Here is a 19,674-nt window from a genome sequence, read left to right as displayed (position 1 = left end):
TTTAAGTGCAGTTTTCTAAATGGCTACTGTGACTTTAATAATAATAATAATAATAATAATAATAATAATAATAATAATCAATCAATCAATCAATCAATCAATGTTTTTATTCGTGCCCGGGAAGAACCTTGCGGTCTTGGTACAGGTGCACTGTGTTAACATGTAAGGCAGAACAGGGTATAAAGCAATAGTACGGACAACACAAACAACGGACAAGCCCTAGAAAAATACACTTAAAAATTATAAAAAGTAAACACAAAGTCACAACACACGATAAGCTTATTGGTACTACCGCCAACACCAATTGCTAGAAAGAAAGAAAAAAAAATGCATTCAAAGTGGGGAATTTCGGCGTGAACGCCGCAAGTTAGTGCATACAGTTCAAATTTAAGTGATGGCCTTTAACGTTTTTACAAACTGCAGCGTGTTATTGTTAAATATGTCGAGTGTTTCAGAAAAAGAAGAATTATAAGTATGCCCAAGTCTGGACACAGGATCGTGGAGGTTGAGTAGACGCCTGTTGCAGAAGGACGCATTTTGCCTTGTTGTTTTTAGAGGAATTTTTAAGAGTACTAATAATAATGATAATAATAATAATAATAATAATAATAATAATAATAATAATAATAATAATATTATTATTATTATTATTATTATTATTATTATTATTATTATTACACATGATACACAGTGTGTATCATGTACATTTTTTTTTCTATGAATATAGCGTACACAGTGTGTTGGTGCTATAAAAAACTATTGCATTATCCACAGACTAATCAAATCGCACGTTCCTCTTTGCGAGCCGATTGTGTTGTACTTTATTTCGGATAGTTCTTGTGAAACAAGTCTGTGTGTGAGTGCGTGTGTTTTGTGACGCATCTACAGGACAATTTCGGGTGACTTCTTATATTTTGTATGCCCCTGTGAATGCATGATTTTCCTCTTCTTTTTATTTTACAATGGTGGACTTGATCCTACAAGCCTCTGTGGCTTTGATCAGTCCTGGAACTGAAATGGCATATTTGTACCACGGAATAAAACTATTATTATTATTATTATTATTATTATTATTATTATGTTAGTTTGTACGATCATTTCTCCAATTACGACTGGTCCTCAATTATCCTGTGTTCTGACGTTGATCAACAGGTTCGCGATTTCACTCGAATCGTCCGAGAAGGAATGGATCAATTCATCCCGCTTCGTAAAACATCAGGCTCAAAGTTTCCCTTCTGGTTCTCGCATGAATTACGTACTTTAATGAATAAGAAATTGCGCGCTCATCGAAAGTTTAAAAAGAACGATACCCCCGAATTAAAATCAGAATTTGGGCACTTTAGGTCTCTCTGCAAGGAAGTTTTTAAACGTGATCGTCAGGCGTACACTGATTCCGTCGAGTTGCAGCTAACTAAAAATCCCAAAGAATTCTGGAAGTATGTTCGCTCTCGGTCCCAGAAAAAAGGTAGAGGAGAGATCACCCTGCTGGACTCACAGGGAAACTCGACGACAGATGTTTGTGAAATTTTTGCACGCCACTTCCAGTCTGTTTTTAAGCATCATCCAATCCCTTCAACTACTGCCGCGCCAGCTGTCTCTGGGAATGCATCCTGTATTGCACTCTTTGACGAGGAGCTACTGCATGAGTGTGTAAAAAAAATGAAACCATCATTGTCTTCTGGCCATGATGGTATTCCGTCAGTCCTCTTGAAGGCATACAGTGCCATATTTATTCCTGTTCTAGTACAGATTTTTAACAACTGCCTAAAGAATGAGGTCTTTCCCGCCACGTGGAAAACGGCACTTGTTGTACCTGTGCATAAGTCCGGTCCAAAAACAAATGTGTCGAACTACAGACCTATATCTCTTCTTTGCACATTTTCGAAGCTCCTCGAAGTGGCACTACACAAAATATTGTCATTCAATCTCAAGCGTTATCTTATCCCTAACCAACATGGATTTATGGCGGGTCGCTCGACCACAACTAATCTCGCCTGTTTTATGTCAACCGCTGCTCACGCCGTCGCTAACAGAGGCCAGCTTGATGTGATTTACTTTGACTTGAGTAAAGCGTTTGACATTGTTAATCATGAAATGTTACTGGCTAAACTGTCAAAGCTAGATATTCACAACTCATTGCTTTCATTGCTCGAAAGTTATTTGCGTGACCGGAAGTGCTTTGTTAGCTCGAATAATAATTTTTCTGCTACTTATGAGGCGACAACGGGTGTGCCTCAGGGCTCCGTTCTCGGACCTCTTCTGTTTTCAGTTTTTGTTAATGATGTTTCGACTGTGATTCGTCACTCTTCATTTCTTCAGTACGCAGATGATATTAAGATGTTTATGGAGGTACGAGAAGACCGAGACTGTGTTTTGCTACAGAGAGATGTTGATGCTTTTGAAGAATGGTGCCGGGGGAATGACCTAAAGATAAATAGCTCTAAAACGAAAGTCGTGTCGTACACTCGTAAGACACATAACATTGTATTCCCATATGTTATTCAGACAGACCTTTTGGAACGTATGAACAGAATCAAAGATCTTGGCGTAGTGTTTGACAGCACCTTAATCTTCTCCAGTCATGTGGATCACATCGTGAACGCAGCTCTACGCACGCTCGGGAGTGCGTGCCGCATCACTAAAGAGTTTATTAACCCCTGCACATTTCTTATACTCTACAGTGCATTGTGTCGACCACAGCTTGAATACGCTTCTGTTGTATGGAATGGAATTTGTGCCACAAATTCCTCGAAAATAGAACGGGTTCAGAACAAGTTTCTTTCCATCTATAGACATCGTTGCTCAGCGCGCATTGTGCCCACCACTACTGATGTCCCTGTCCCTGTTCAGCGTAGCGTGGCACTACCTACCCTGCTTCGTAGGAGAGAACTTGCCGATATCTTATTTTTATACAAACTTGTCCACGCCGTCACTGATTGCACGGTATTGACGTCAAGAGTACTCTTAAAAATTCCTCTAAAAACAACAAGGCAAAATGCGTCCTTCTGCAACAGGCGTCTACTCAACCTCCACGATCCTGTGTCCAGACTTGGGCATACTTATAATTCTTCTTTTTCTGAAACACTCGACATATTTAACAATAACACGCTGCAGTTTGTAAAAACGTTAAAGGCCATCACTTAAATTTGAACTGTATGCACTAACTTGCGGCGTTCACGCCGAAATTCCCCACTTTGAATGCATTTTTTTTTCTTTCTTTCTAGCAATTGGTGTTGGCGGTAGTACCATTAAGCATATCGTGTGTTGTGACTTTGTGTTTACTTTTTATAATTTTTAAGTGTATTTTTCTAGGGCTTGTCCGTTGTTTGTGTTGTCCGTACTATTGCTTTATACCCTGTTCTGCCTTACATGTTAACACAGTGCACCTGTACCAAGACCGCAAGGTTGTTCCCGGGCACGAATAAAAACATTGATTGATTGATTGATTGATTGATTGATTGATTGTTATTATTATTATTATTATTATTATTATTATTATTATTATTATTATTATTATTATTATTATTATCGTAAATTAATAATTTATAATAATAAATGGATAAATTTAATCTTTTTTCCCCACAGCAGTATGGTTTCGTTATTGGAAAAGGCACACAACCTCTTCTTGAGGACTTCTCTGATCTGTTGAACACTGCCTTCGAAAATAATCTTGTTACGTGTGCGCTTTTCTTAGATGTTTCTAAAGCTTTCGACTCTGTGTCACACAAATTTCTTTTGAAAAAACTCCTTAGCTTAGGATTCAGGGGTCCATTTTATTCCCTGCTTAGAAACCTTCTGTCAAACCGAACTCAACTAGTTTCGATATCTGGACAATACAGTGCTAAAATATCTTTGAAATCTGGCGTACCTCAGGGGTCTGTGCTCTCGCCTCTTCTTTTTAATATTTATGTCAACGACCTTTCCCAGGTAGTGAAATACAGTAAGATATTTCAATATGCAGACGATACCGTTCTAGTTTCAAGTCATTTACATTATAGTAAGGCAGTAGAATTACTGCAGTTTGATTCAATTAAGATCATGGATTGGTTTTCGAGAAATGTCATTAGCGTCAACACGAAAAAAACGCAACTAATGTGCTTTTCTAGTCCACTTAAAAGAGTCATTTTAAACAAGCCAATACTTCTGCACGCTTCAGACTGTGCTTCTTGTGATTGTGTGCCAGTAGATTACGTGAACACTACAAAATACTTAGGAATTTATTTTGACTCTGATTTATCGTGGAACTCCCATCTTTTCTACATCATGAAGAAGCTGCGAGCAGCATCCTGCACCCTCTACAATATAAGAACATTTATCCCCATGTCAACCCGAAGACTCATTGTGCACGCACTCGTTTATAGTGTGCTTCGATATGGAATTACCTTGTTCGGACAATGCACAAACCTATTAGAAACTAAAGTAAATTCTCTCTTAAAGGGCATCTTGCGTAGCGTGGCATATGGCTCCAATATTCAAACATCCGACAACATCTTTGATGATCTCTCTTTACCATCCTTTCGAGCCCTATTTCTGCATACCGTTATACTCCGACATTACTGGGATAATACCTTTAAGGTTCCCAACGTGGTTTGTCGTGACCTTCGGAAAGTGGCACCATATGCCACGCCGCGAATTAGTACTCATTTTGGGACATGCATTCGAAATTATTATGTTCCAAACACCTTTAACAAACTCCCACCTGTGCTGAGTGACATTACTTCTCGTGGAAACTTAAAAAGAAAACTGAAGACTATGTGCTCGCCCATAGGAAAATAGCGTCAACCTTCAAGGCTTTTTGTAATGAGTTTGTACTGTGCAATTCGTCTTTAACGATATTTACCTTGTCGCGTCTCTGAATCTCTGTAACTTCTTTGCTCTCTGTTTTTTGGTTTTCTTTGTGTGTGTGTGTGTGTGTGGTTTTTTTGTTTTTTTTTTTCATTGTTATGCGTGCTTTTGTTGATATTTTGTTGGGATCAGTCCTACAAGTCTTTAGGACTTTGACGGTCCCGAAATGATACTCTGAAGACGTTTAAGCACCTGCAATAAATTTATTATTATTATTATTATTATTATTATTATTATTATTATTATTATTATTATTTTATTTTTCCATATTTTTAACGAAAATCAAATAATTTAGCGCCCGTCTACAATCGGTAACCGACCGGAGGCTCAGGTTAAGGACCAGAGAACTTCGCAAGAACGATCCCCACCCAAGACCAGGTCAGTACAGTTTTTTTGGCCACGGATCCAGGTCAGGCCTCGGCGATTTCACCGTTCCAGGCTCTCGCTACACTCGCTGTACGCCAGCTCAACTAGAACGTCATTCTTCGCGGTGTGCTGACAATGGTTCCTGTTCAATCTGTGCAAACCATCTGCGCTGTAAATGGAATCGCAGGATCTATGACGCCACTGGCAGAGATAGCTGAGCTGTGGCTGTTTTACTAGATCGCCTCTGTCAATCACCGTTTGAGTCCCAGCCAAGTGTGCGCTTCTGTCTGCCTCTGAGCGACTGAGCCTGAAAGATCCTTCTCATTTCCACCGAACACTTCTGAGTCGTCCCCGGAGACACCCTTCTGTGTTTATGTGCAGTGTGGTGTCACCTCTACCAGGCTGCTTCCGGTAAGCCCGTACTTCTATTATTCCGGCACTTTTGTCGTCGTCCTCTTTGCTGCTGCCTGAGAACTCGACACTACAAGATGTCCCCGCCTCCCGCCTGTGGTGTGTGTGATGTGTCCGTGCCGACGGATGGAAGACATATGAAGTGTGTGGAATGTCATAGCGTCCTTCATTTGGGCCAGTGTGCTGGTATCGCCGACGCTACCTTCACGACGATGGGTGCCTCAAAACGAGAGAAGTGGAGATGTAAGAGATGTCGCAGTGGTGACAGTCGCTCGGGCGCAGGGGCTGCGGACGCTGTCTCTCAAGACGACCCCCTCGCTTTCTCGGCGCAGCTAGCCTCTGTCAACCAAAAGCTGGATATGCTACTTTCTTTGAAAGAAAGTGTTGACACTCTTCTTACGCTGCCAGCAAAAGTCGACGCTCTCCTGGCCTTGAGACCCACAGTGGAATGGCTGCGGACTACCGTTGACGCTGTTGAGAAATCAGTTACATTCCTTAACGACAAGTATGACTCCGTGGTGACAGACCTCACAGCTCAAAAACAACTGACAAAGAACATGGAGGCCGAAGTCGGGACACTTCGGAACACGGTGAAGGAGCAGGCTAATTCCATCCGCCTGCTTCAGACAGAAATCAATGAGCTCGACCAACAACAGCGTTTGTCTAATATGGAAATTCAGGGCCTGCCCTCCACTCCAAAAGAAAACTTGAGTGTGGTTCTGTGTGACCTTGCCTCGAAGATTGGCCTCTCCCAATTTCAACCATCTGATGTTCTCTCCGCTCGGCGTCTACCCCCTAAGAAAACCGACAAACCTGGCACTGCTACATTAATTTTGGTCAGCTTTGCGTCGGCTTCCCTAAAGGAACAATGGATGGGTTGCCGTGGGCGACTGAGGGAACTCAGCCACGCCGGACTGGCACCTAAAATATTTTTCAACGAAAACCTTTTTCGGTCTAACCGTGAGCTCTTCTGGAAGGCGAGGATGAAAGGAAAGGAGAAGCAGTACAAGTACATTTGGACGAAAAACGGGCAAATCTATGCAAAAAAAAGCGACAGCACAACTGTCCTACGGATTGCCTCCGTAGGGGATATTGAAAAAATGGTTTAAACCCTGGCAGCTACATTTGCGCAGTATAGTAACTTCTTGGACTTTCACACTTCGCTCGACCAAAGAAAGGAGAGCACTTTTATATGTTTGCACGTGAACATACGAAGCCTCCGCAAATACTGGGATAATTTTCGAATAATAGTTCGAAACATAATGTTTCATGTCGATGCGTTTATTTTTACAGAAATCAATATTCCGGAGTTCATGCTGTGTCAATACACCCTTTCAGACTACAATACCTTTTTTTCCACACGATCGAAACGCAGTGGCGGGGGGATTGCGGCTTATGTCCATCAAATATGGCAAGTCTCTCACCTCGATTTAACTTTTTCTCACAGTGAGGTCCTTCCCCTAAAACTTGATAATTCGAATTTCTCAATTTCTCTTCTTTGTTTCTATAGGCCTCCTGCGGAAAGTGCTCGACTGTTTCTTGGTGAGCTTGAATCAACACTTTGCAATTTCTCCTCTATACAATACCTTTGTTTGGTAGGCGACTTTAACATCGACATATTAAACACAACGAACCCTATTGTGTGTGACTACTTAAACATCTTATCTAACTCTGGTTTGGAATGTGTTATTTCGGCCCCAACACGAGAAGAGATCTTAGGAACCAAATTAGTCTCTTCATGCATTGACCACATTTCCATACGAACACCGAATGCTCAAGTGGAATCTGCTGTAATTCTCAAAAAGTTAGCCGATCACTACTTCGTGGCATGTCGACTAACAGATAATTTAGCTTTCAAACCTGAATGTGGAGCTTCACGACAAGTCCAGATTATTGATATTGTTTTGTTTGACAAATTGGTTGCCTCGTATGATTGGAAAGGCTTTCTGGGTTCAGTTAACACTACCAACGTGTATCCAAGGTTTGTAGAGGCTTTTAAAAACTTTACCGAATCAGCAAAAAGAACTGTAATTCTAAGCAGACGTAAACCTAACCATCAATGGCTCAGCTCTTATATTCTTAAACTAATTAAAGAAAAGGACCTCCTTTGGAAACGGTGCCGGAGGTCTCCTAATAACAATGATTTGCGTAATGAGTTTCGACAAGTTAGAAATAAGGTAAACGCAGTAATTCGCTCTGCAAAGCGAAGATATTTCATATCAAAATTTGAGGAATCAAGGTTTAGCTCGGCTAAGACATGGTCGCTGATCAATCAGTTTCGAGGTACTGGTGCTGAGCGCTCCATTGATGACGCCCTTGAAAGAAATTTTGGTTCACTCACATTCTCACTAGCCGACGATTTCAACAACTTCTTTGCTAAATTTTCTGGCGTGTGTAGAGACCCAGTTGATAACTCGTGCACATTGAGTGATGCGTCCTTAAAGTCAGCTTTTCTTCCCCCTTTAAATGAGATTGATCTCCATTCTATGTTGTTTGGTTTCAAAGCAAGCAAGTCCCCTGGTGCTGATGGCATTCGCGCATATGATCTGCAGAGAAATTTCACACGAATTAAGGATGTTCTTCTAGTCATGCTTAATAGCTTTATTACTTTTGCCAACATACCTGATGGCCTAAAGGTTGCCATCGTTAGACCCCTCTTCAAAGGAGGTGCCCGATCGAAATTCGAGAATTATCGCCCTATTTCTTTATTACCAATTTTAGGCCAAATTCTCGAGAAACACCTCTTTCAGTCGATGTATAAATTTTTGGATACAAATGAAATCTTTTCACCCACTCAGTACGGTTTCATTGCTGGAAAAGGCACGCAGCCAGCCCTTGACGATTTTTCTGATAACTTATATTCCACATTTGAAAATAATATGTTCGCATGCGCGCTTTTTCTTGACGTGTCTAAGGCCTTTGACACTGTCAACCACCAACTGCTCCTAAGGAAATTACATCGCCTCGGTTTTCGTGGACCTTTTTATTCTTTACTAGAAAACTTCCTTTCTCACCGTTCTCAACTCGTGTCAATCGGTGGCTTTAAGAGTTCTCTTCTTCCTCTCAAGGCGGGGGTGCCTCAAGGTTCAGTGTTATCGCCTCTACTTTTCAACATTTTTGTTAATGACATGGCTAGTGTCGTCAGTGGATGCACGCTCCACCAATACGCCGACGATACCCTTCTTGTGTCGCGTCATATTAATTTCCATGACTCTTTCAAAACACTTGAAGAGAATGCTACCCATATAATGGACTGGTTTGCTGAAAACATGATGGACATTAATAAGTCTAAAACAAAGCTAGTTTATTTTCGTAATCCTCTCAAAAGCCACCCTACTAATGTAAAGTTTCTTCTTCACCGATCTAAATGTGATCCATGTACATGTATACCAATTGAGTCGGTTAATCATGTTAAATATCTGGGTGTTTATTTTGATTTTGATATGTCGTGGAACACACATATTTCATACTTATGTAGCAAAATACGAGCTGTATCCTGCATGCTTTACAACACTAGAATCTTTATACCGGTTGGCGTAAGGCTGCTGATAGCTCACGCACTTGCTTACAGTGTCATTCGGTACGGCGTAACCGTTTTTGGAAATTGTTCTGGTCGCTTGCAAACCAAAGTCGATACCCTACTGAGAGGAATACTCACTAGCGTTGCATATAATACACCTTTGTCAACAACTGGGGATATTTTCAAAGCTCTCCAATTGCCAAAACTCCGTTCACTGTATATTCAAACTGTTATATTACGCAACTTTTGGAATAAGGACTTCAAAACACCATCACTTCCGTCTCGCTCATTGCGATGCTCCCCTCGTTTCAAGGTGCCACGGCGTTGTACCCGTTATGGTAAATGCACGCGCGATTATTATGTTCCAAGTTTATTCAACGCTCTGCCGGACTCAATCCTGGACATCACCTCACTGAAAGCATTAAAGAAGGAACTGAAGAGTGTTGACTTGGATATTACTTAGTGCAAGCCTAGTACCAGTGTGTGCATAGTGAATTTGCCGGGCTATTATTTTTTCCTCTGGCCCCTTCTTCCTCAATGATTCTGATGACATATCTATGCCTTCTGACATTTTTTTACATTTATTTGCTTTTCTCGTGCCATGTAGTGTCAGTTTGTAACTGTGTTTCATTTTGCTTTCTGTTTTTTTCCTTGTTTTTTTAATGTGTATTAATTTGCTTATTCACTCACTGATTTTTTTTCTTTTGTCACTGTCTGATGACAGTTACGACTTTTCCTTCTACTTTTCTTTTCCTTGATATGTTTTCCCAACGTCATATTTCCATTCAGTATAGTTCTGCTGAAAATGTTTAGTTTTTACTTACTTTCTTTTTTTTTTTGCTAAGATTAGCGGCATTTTTGCTTATCGCTGATGATACTTTCATTTCCATTGGTCTAATAGTTCTGATGACATGTATGTATAGCTTTCTCTCCTGACAATGTTTTCCTTTGCTTCGTCGTGTTTTTTTTTTTTTTACCTACTTTTGAATTTTTGCCGATCCTATTGTTCTTTTTTATTCTTTTAGGGCGTCATCACACAAGCCTTTAGCTGGCTTTGATGTGCCCATTCATCTAACACTGCATTTCTGATGGGCAAATAAAAAATTATTATTATTATTATTGAGGTCTTTCCCGCCATGTGGAAAACGGCACTTGTTGTACCTGTGCATAAGTCCGGTCCAAAAACAAATGTGTCGAACTACAGACCTATATCTCTTCTTTGCACATTTTCGAAGCTCCTCGAAGTGGCACTACACAAAATATTGTCATTCAATCTCAAGCGTTATCTTATCCCTAACCAACATGGATTTATGGCGGGTCGCTCGACCACAACTAATCTCGCCTGTTTTATGTCAACCGCTGCTCACGCCGTCGCTAACAGAGGCCAGCTTGATGTGATTTACTTTGACTTGAGTAAAGCGTTTGACATTGTTAATCATGAGATGTTACTGGCTAAACTGTCAAAGCTAGATATTCACAACTCATTGCTTTCATTGCTCGAAAGTTATTTGCGTGACCGGAAGTGCTTTGTTAGCTCGAATAATAATTTTTCTGCTACTTATGAGGCGACAACGGGTGTGCCTCAGGGCTCCGTTCTCGGACCTCTTCTGTTTTCAGTTTTTGTTAATGATGTTTCGACTGTGATTCGTCACTCTTCATTTCTTCAGTACGCAGATGATATTAAGATGTTTATGGAGGTACGAGAAGACCGAGACTGTGTTTTGCTACAGAGAGATGTTGATGCTTTTGAAGAATGGTGCCGGGAGAATGACCTAAAGATAAATAGCTCTAAAACGAAAGTCGTGTCGTACACTCGTAAGACACATAACATTGTATTCCCATATGTTATTCAGACAGACCTTTTGGAACGTATGAACAGAATCAAAGATCTTGGCGTAGTGTTTGACAGCACCTTAATCTTCTCCAGTCATGTGGATCACATCGTGAACGCAGCTCTACGCACGCTCGGGAGTGCGTGCCGCATCACTAAAGAGTTTATTAACCCCTGCACATTTCTTATACTCTACAGTGCATTGTGTCGACCACAGCTTGAATACGCTTCTGTTGTATGGAATGGAATTTGTGCCACAAATTCCTCGAAAATAGAACGGGTTCAGAACAAGTTTCTTTCCATCTATAGACATCGTTGCTCAGCGCGCATTGTGCCCACCACTACTGATGTCCCTGTCCCTGTTCAGCGTAGCGTGGCACTACCTACCCTGCTTCGTAGGAGAGAACTTGCCGATATCTTATTTTTATACAAACTTGTCCACGCCGTCACTGATTGCACGGTATTGACGTCAAGAGTACTCTTAAAAATTCCTCTAAAAACAACAAGGCAAAATGCGTCCTTCTGCAACAGGCGTCTACTCAACCTCCACGATCCTGTGTCCAGACTTGGGCATACTTATAATTCTTCTTTTTCTGAAACACTCGACATATTTAACAATAACACGCTGCAGTTTGTAAAAACGTTAAAGGCCATCACTTAAATTTGAACTGTATGCACTAACTTGCGGCGTTCACGCCGAAATTCCCCACTTTTAATGCATTTTTTTTCTTTCTTTCTAGCAATTGGTGTTGGCGGTAGTACCATTAAGCTTATCGTGTGTTGTGACTTTGTGTTTACTTTTTATAATTTTTAAGTGTATTTTTCTAGGGCTTGTCCGTTGTTTGTGTTGTCCGTACTATTGCTTTATACCCTGTTCTGCCTTACATGTTAACACAGTGCACCTGTACCAAGACCGCAAGGTTGTTCCCGGGCACGAATAAAAACATTGATTGATTGATTGATTGATTGATTATTATTATTATTATTATTATTATTATTATTATTAATAGCTTTATTTCCAACGAGGAGGCACAGTGTTGGTGGGGGTTTGGAAAACAAGCTGTTAAAACAGCTTGACTGGTCCCAAGCCCCCAGATGTGTAGTGCAGCAAGAAAAGTTCACAGAAAAATGATATACATCAACAAGATGTTAAAAAAAAAAGTCACAGTAGCGATAGTATTGATATAACTAGAAACAAACATATAAACATGCCACTCAAATTTAATCAGCTTGGCTAAGAATTATTATATTCCTTAGGTTACCTGGCAGACATATTTTCAGGCTTTATGCACTGCACACAAATATAGTTGAGGGTGGTTAAAACCTGAACCGTGAGAAACCAAATAAAGACAAAAACTCACCGCTCCCAATGACCGCATTGTAGGAACTGGTTCGGAAGATCTTTTCCGCCGTGGCTTTGTCGAGCGTCACCTCCTTGGTTTGCACCAGGATGTTCTGCGTTAGAGGGACCACGAAACAATTTTCAGAAACTTCCTCTTATCATTGAAATGTGTAACACATGTTTAGAAATAAAGTTGTGATAAGCTTGTGATGCCAGTAGTTATACAGACACTTGAGGTGCTCATGTAGCGATGTGGCAAAGATTGTATGAAAAAAAAAACTGACTTGGAATAGCTAACTACTACATACTACTTTAAAGGGGAAATATCAATACCATATAAGTGAATGAACCTATATGCAAATACAGTGCAGTTCACATATAACGATAAAGAGAAAACACAAAAATGCAATCATTACAACCAATTATCGTTGTATCTCGCTTGTATACCCTACGCAAAAACGCAAAATCTTCTAGAAACTGATCGTCATAACCAGTACATCGTTACATGTGACAACATTATAAGTGGATTGCACTGTATGCAAGTGAACGAGAATGCCACCGAAAAGCATGTGTGCTGGCACCGGCATCAGAAGACACGTCTCGAAGTACAGGATGATGGGTCTTCATCTATTGTAAATTACTGCAGAATCACCCACTTCACTCAAGCGCCCACTATTAACATTTTTCCCAAACTTGGGAATTATGCAAGTTTGCCCGATTTGACGGGACAAGCGGCCATGTCTAGATTAACCCAGTTTTCAGTGAAAGTGAGGTGGGCACCTCCTCGGTACTGTACAGTAGATATATATCTACTGTACAGTACACTTTCTCTATTTATCTATTTTAGACTTTCTAAATAGTGCCAGGTCACCCCTTAACTATAAGAAAAGTGTGAATTTTTATTTACGGATGAATAAAACAACAAAAAATGTCCTAAACCTCTTCAATGATAAATGCATGTAATAGCACAAAAAAAAGTAATTTCTTATCGGTTGAAGCGAAATGTAATATTATAGATAACTAGCCCACATCTGTTCGCACACCACTGGTTGTTTATTTGTTTTCTTTTGTGTTTGTTTTTTATTGTATAGCAGTGAAAGCATGTCACTCTTGTTGTCTTGTTATGCTACCGCTGTTGCCAAGAAGGGTGGCGTGGCCTCGTCAGGCACTTCAAAGTGCCTTTAGCCCTGTCCCCTGACACTTTCTGCAAGTTTGTCTCAAATAAACTCATTCAAACAAACAAACAAATAGCCGGTGACAGGTCAAGAACAAAGTGGAAGCTCCTCCCGTCCCTTTCCACTTCAGCAGAGCGAACGGTGGAGAGGAGGTCGCCTCCTCTCCAGCATTTGCTTTACGAAAGTGGAAAGAGGTGGGAGGAGCTCCCACATCATTTTTGACCCGTCACCGACTATAGATACAAGATTATAAAAGTAAGACTATAGTAACGAAAAGCTAGAGAAAGCTTAAACTTTTTATTAAGGCACTTTTTCTAATAGCAGTACTGATGTAGTACCAAATGTTTTCACCCATTGTAAATTGACATTTTACAGCAAGTCCACACAAGTTGACAAATTCTTACTAAACCTTCAGCAATATGTTTAAATTTTTTTATGTTTTTCAAGAATGGAGAGGAGAGAACCTTGGAAAGGTCCTTGGTGCTTAAAGGGACACTGAACCGAAATCTGGATTTCGCAAATTAAGGCTGCAGGAGCGTTGATTGGGACGCTATAAACTCCAAAACATCGCTCGTACATCGATATCTCAAACGGATTGCCGTATTTTTAGAAAAGGAGGGAGCGATCAAGCGAGGAATGTGATGACACGATCCTCCTGGAACTGTTGAGATTGAGGGGAAGTGGCCTCGCTTCTTTTCTCCTTGCTTTGGTTAACCAGCTCGATGGAACGTAGCGAGGAGGAGAGGGAATGAGAATCGTGATGTGACTTGTCTCGTCGGCCTCATTGGCCATGTTCAATCGCGCACTTCTTTTGGAGATATCGCTGTATGACTGATGCTTTTGGGTTTTGCAGCGTCCCGCCTATCCGTCCAGCCTTGTTTTGTGTGCTCGAAATTTCGGTTCAGTATTCCTTTAAAAGGACACGAAAATTAGACGAGTAGAATACTGTAACACCCTTAATGTTCACAAACCCTTGAATTTCGTGAATTCAAAAATTCACAAAATTTAAGGGCACGCGAAAATTTCGGTCAGGCATGTAGAATTCCCCAAATTTAGTGACCGCGATGATGTCCTCGCTGACCGATCCGCGAAAAATAAGGGCCGCGAAAATAAAGGGTTTTACAGTATTCTTCGAATGGAATACTCATGGGCACTTGGTATATACACCAAGTTCTGCGATTTTTAGAGCTCCAGTAATAGCAATCATTAATCTACGAGTGTTTATTATTTCTACCTAGTAACTAGGCAACACTGCCCAAGTTAGTTACACCATGGTTAGAGCCTTGTGCGGATGACAGTTTAATCATCCGCATCTGCAGACTTTGTATGCACATCCGAACCGCATCTGCAGTGCTCTTAAATTATTGTATCCGCTTGCATTCGCATCCACATAGTTTGTATCCACATCCGAACCATATCAAGAAAATTCAGAACCGTATCCAAACTGCAATCCGTACATTCATGTTACATCATAAAATGAAGCGTGAATAAAAAAAAAAAGTATATGGACAGTATTTTATAAACGGTTTGCTTATCTTTATACAAAGAACTCTTCGAGACAGAGTACGGTGAAAGTCATTCTATCTTTTCGTAGACAGGCGCCGAAAAACACAAGGACAAGAAGAGACATAAACACTAGTGCCAGTGTTTACATCTCTTCTTGTCCTTGTGTTTTTCGGCACCTGTCTACGATCATGTACCAACTGGCCCAAAATGCCATATTCATTCTATCGCGTTCTGTTTTGCCATATTCTGTCTTATAAGCGATTATCCTTCCAGAGACAGTTTGCGTCGCTGGAAAGACGACCACAGTTATGAAATCATCTTGGGATTCTGCAACACTTTGCCCAGATGAACTCAAAAGAAAGGCAATATAACTTTTTTTTTGTTTTGCGTTGTAACATTTATTTTGGGCAGACATACATTTTCAAGGTGGTCACTCACTGCATCAAAGTACTCATATATATGTGGTAAGACGTATGCGAGTAGACCAGCGGGAAAATATGACAATATTCAATAATGACAATACCTCCTATTGGTTTCAGTTTTAAACATGAACCCATTACTAAATGCTCCGCACCACACACAGCAACTTGCCAACTGTTACAAAAAAAAAATAAGGCACACACAAGCCGCATTTCACTCATTGCAAAGGCTTCTTCGAACCCGGATATATTGAATTCAAAGGGAATCGTAAAATAGTTTGCGATATCAATAATTTGATATACAAAAGTATGTTAAATTAAGCTAAATTTAAAATTTCCTGGCGTCTCTGCAAATACCAAAGGTCGCGACAAACGGGAGCTTACCAAATAGAGCATCCAAGAGCCGCTAAATGTAGTAGAGCGTAGTTGGTAAAGACCGCAAACATTGCCGCACTTACACGTGCGCCTGGTCTGTACCTCCACACAGCATAAGCGACAAAACATGAAAATAATTAAAATATGAAAGAAAAACGGAAAATCGAGACACATAAAGAAATCATAAGAAAAGCATGCAACGAGAAAAGGCTCGATGTACACCTAAGCACTTCTTATGAGTTGTGAATGCGAAAGAATGCAAGCCGCTCGTATCCCTTCCTTATTTCGTCTGCTGCACACTTTTCGTCACCGGACAGCGCGCGCGCTCTCCCAGGTGCACTGACCTTAGACGCTCCGTGTTAACGGCACGCTGACAGACAAGCAGCGCCATGAGGTGAGCGGTCGTTGAAACTGACGAGCGCAGCGGCCAATGGGAGCGTCGTCGGCACGCGCCAGTCAAAGGAATTGAAGCAGAAATCCATCAGATTTACTCCGCTCTTTTGGGATCGAGGAATTTAGGTACGGTTGGCTAGCTTTGCACGTGATTTCATAGCTGGGAGCTGGCTTCACTTAAAGAAAGAATTTAAGGTGCCGTTTGGCGCGGCTCTCTCCATAAGACCCAGTTAATGCTATCGCATTAAAAGAAAGCTCACTAAATCCAAGCAGCAAAAAGAGGCACAAAAAAACAAAAAATTGGCAAAGCAATAATGGCAAAAAAAAAGGTAAACAAAGATAAGGCATTGGAAGTTTGGAAGTGTGATTGCACAACCGTTGTTGTCAGCACACTTGACTTGCCAAAAACTTTTTTTTTTTTTTTGCTTATTTTGTTTTGGGGCTAGGGAGTCATGCATCATCAGCAGTGTTTGAGGAAAGGGCACAGGCTACCGTTCCAACAGCAGGCACTCCCTGCTTTCCCTACACGCGCACGTGTGCCCTTCCCCTTGCTTTTGTCATCCTCCACTTTTGTTTTTTTATGGTTCATTGTTTCTCTTTTTCCACAACTGCTCTTGTGCCGCATATCTTACTGTGTGTATGCTGGCTTGGTGGTCTGCCAGCCCTGCAACGCAAGCAATGTGTACGCCACCGGCGCAATCGGATCGCAAGAAAAGCAATGGGCGGCCGGGCTTTGTTCGCTATATCGAGTGTCCCCTCCATGGGAGTTTGATAGAAAAAGACAACGCTCCTATAGTATTGCATGTGATTTTCAAGGGGATGTTTGGACGGTTTATATAAAAAATAATTCAAAATACGTGGGTGTCATATTACCGTGCTCGACTGTACTTTCTTGTGGCTTGTACACTTTGGGTTTGCTTTGCCCGAAGTATGTTTTCAGCTCTTTCCCTGGCAAACAAGAACACGCTTTCCCAGGACAATGGATGCCCCCACACTCTTTACCTCTTTTTAGGGCAGCATATCTGGCGAGATAGAACGCTCCAAAGCAATCTTTGGTGAAAATCGGGTCTTTCTTGGCATGAAGAACAATTTTCTCTTTGATTGGGACCTTTTTCTAAGAGGGTAATTTGCTTCCGCAAAGCGTTCTATGATGCACTTCATAGTGTAACTCACTAATTCACTCTAAGCTCTACAGTCACACATGTTTATGAGCCACCCAGGCAAAAATGTGGATCCGAATCGACCCGCGGATATACGCATCCGACCTGCATCCGCAGCCCGACATCTGCATTCAATCCGCAATTCGAAAAATCTAATTAATATTTATCTGCATTCGCCAGTGGGCCGCAGATATCTGCGGATGATCCATGCGTAGTCCGCAGACATGTAGGGCTCTAACCATGGTGCCCATAAACCATGTGATCATGATGTGTGGGCGGACACTCTCTCATTCTTGGCACCCCCATGTTTGCCCAAGCTCGCCTCACCACGATACAATTGCACTCTCATACTACTCTCGCCCTCACCCCCTTGCCTTTTGACCGTCTACCCTGCATGCATGTGCGACATCCTCGCAGATAACGGCGAGCTTCTCCGTGACAATCTCGTCATTGTCGCTGGAGCTGGTCGCCAGCGAGTCGAACTCAAAATTACCACCTTTCAACATCTCTTGATAACAATCACTCTCATGACTGCTGCGACCAGTGTCGACGACTTCGACGAAGCAAGCGATGCCGTAGACGTCGTCTAGTCGAAAGCGCGTGCTTGAAACGCGGAAGATAAACAAGCAAGCTGAGGCGCGAGACACTAAAAGAATCAAATCTGCAAGTCCATGCCATGCGAAGCCACACGTTGAGCAAATGACGTCACCGACCCACCAAACATGGCGGCCTTCCCAAATGGGGTGGATCCGAGGGTTTCGGATATAAATCGATTTATCCCTGAAACTATTGCACCATTCTCGAAACAAGTTGAGCAAAAATATAATAACAGACAATGAGCTCTAGCATTATAGCCATGTCATATTTTTGGCCTTTACTAACCCTTTTAAAGGCCAAGCCAGTCACCTAACCGTAAAAACAAGGCTGCAGAGATAAAAGAAAAAAAATGGATAAGGCAGTCTCCAGCAGCACACATACAAAAAAAGACACCAAAAACCCAATCCACAACACAACCTTTCTAAATTTAGCAGTGCACACAGGCAAAGATGACATAAAAACAATCTGAAAATACACACAAAATCTATATATTTAAATTCAAAAAAGTTTACAAAATCTATATAAAAAATGGCAAAATATTATTGCACATAATAGAAGCACCATTCACAATCGCTTGCCAAAAAGTGTAAGATTCACTAAGGGTCACTTGAACTTACAGAAACAAAGAAAGAAGGAATAAAATGGGACAAAATGACAACATACTTTGTTTGTTTCTGTAAGTTCAAGCTGACCTTTCACCAATATGTACGAACTAGCTCAACTAAAGCCTGGAACGGTAGAATTATTGTTATAAAAGCATCAATTGTTAAAGACTTGTCAAGGCATGAAAAAAAACTAAAGCACAGAAAACATTCAGGTTTGTAAATTGAAAGTAAAAACTCTAAAAAACAAAAGAGAAAACAAATGGATCCAAGAGTTCTTTTCTAACAATGCAAAAAAGCACTGAAAAAAAAGCAAAAAAAAAAAAGCTACATATTTTTTGCATTTGTTTTCGGTTGAATCCTGGGCACTAAACAAGTATACATACCGGTGTCTTTTCCATCTCGTGCACAAAGTACAGCGCCCTCTGCGACGATTGCCCGTCCGAGAAGAAGACAACCAGGCATCTCTGCAAGCGATGCCACAGATAGAGAGGTCTGCCTCGCTCTTTAAATGCCTCCACCTAATCCTCGAAAGCATGCTCTAGAGTCTAGGCCTCAATCATATGCTCAGCAGTCACCCACATGACAAGAACGTCCTGACCTCCAGCACACACTTGTTCTCATTTTGCCCGTGTTCCAAAATTTAATTGATCTCACTCTAGGGTGAAGGTTCTGTACCTTGGTGTTCGAAAACCTACCCGCATCCAGCGTTGCTCCATCTGTCTTGTCACGTGACATGACCCGCCGGAAAAAACTTGGATCCATTCGGGTAAGATTTGGAACGCAACCCCTGTCTGTGACTAAAGTACCAAAGGGGATTTACGTGCTGCTTTTTTTTTTTAGTTTATACGCATGACGACACTCAAATCTTTATAGCCTCGGTAATACTGCGAGTCAATTGCGAGTAAAGCGTGGCAGCTGAATATATTGCACGCTTCTCAGTAACGGCTTTATTGGCACGCAAACTTAGAAAAGAGGTTCGTTGTAAAATTACGCAGTTCATATATGATGACACTGCGTGCAATTGCAGGCATCCTGAGCACCCCACAAATGTATGGAAACGAATGGGCGCTAAGATACATGGATGTTCTGAATTTCTCGTGCATCTAGTCAGTATTTTCAATTTAATGTC

General features: G+C 41.2%; 1 protein-coding gene across 1 annotated transcript in view; it reads right to left on the bottom strand.

The window, feature by feature from the left end:
- The window catches only part of LOC8052621 (protein XRP2), a 42,830-nt gene that overhangs the window by 4,412 nt on the left and 18,744 nt on the right, over positions 1 to 19,674 (bottom strand). Inside the window, exons 7-8 of the mRNA XM_040219135.3 lie at positions 18,929 to 19,009; positions 12,335 to 12,428 (exon numbers count right to left, since the gene is read on the bottom strand). Coding sequence (XP_040075069.1) covers positions 12,335 to 12,428; positions 18,929 to 19,009 — 175 coding nt within the window. The remainder of the gene's footprint in view (positions 1 to 12,334; positions 12,429 to 18,928; positions 19,010 to 19,674) is intronic.

This window comes from Ixodes scapularis, unplaced genomic scaffold, assembly GCF_016920785.2.
Source record: "Ixodes scapularis isolate PalLabHiFi unplaced genomic scaffold, ASM1692078v2 PGA_scaffold47__10_contigs__length_4178495, whole genome shotgun sequence".
NCBI lineage: Eukaryota > Metazoa > Arthropoda > Arachnida > Ixodida > Ixodidae > Ixodes > Ixodes scapularis.
This window is presented reverse-complemented; position numbering and strand designations above follow the sequence as displayed.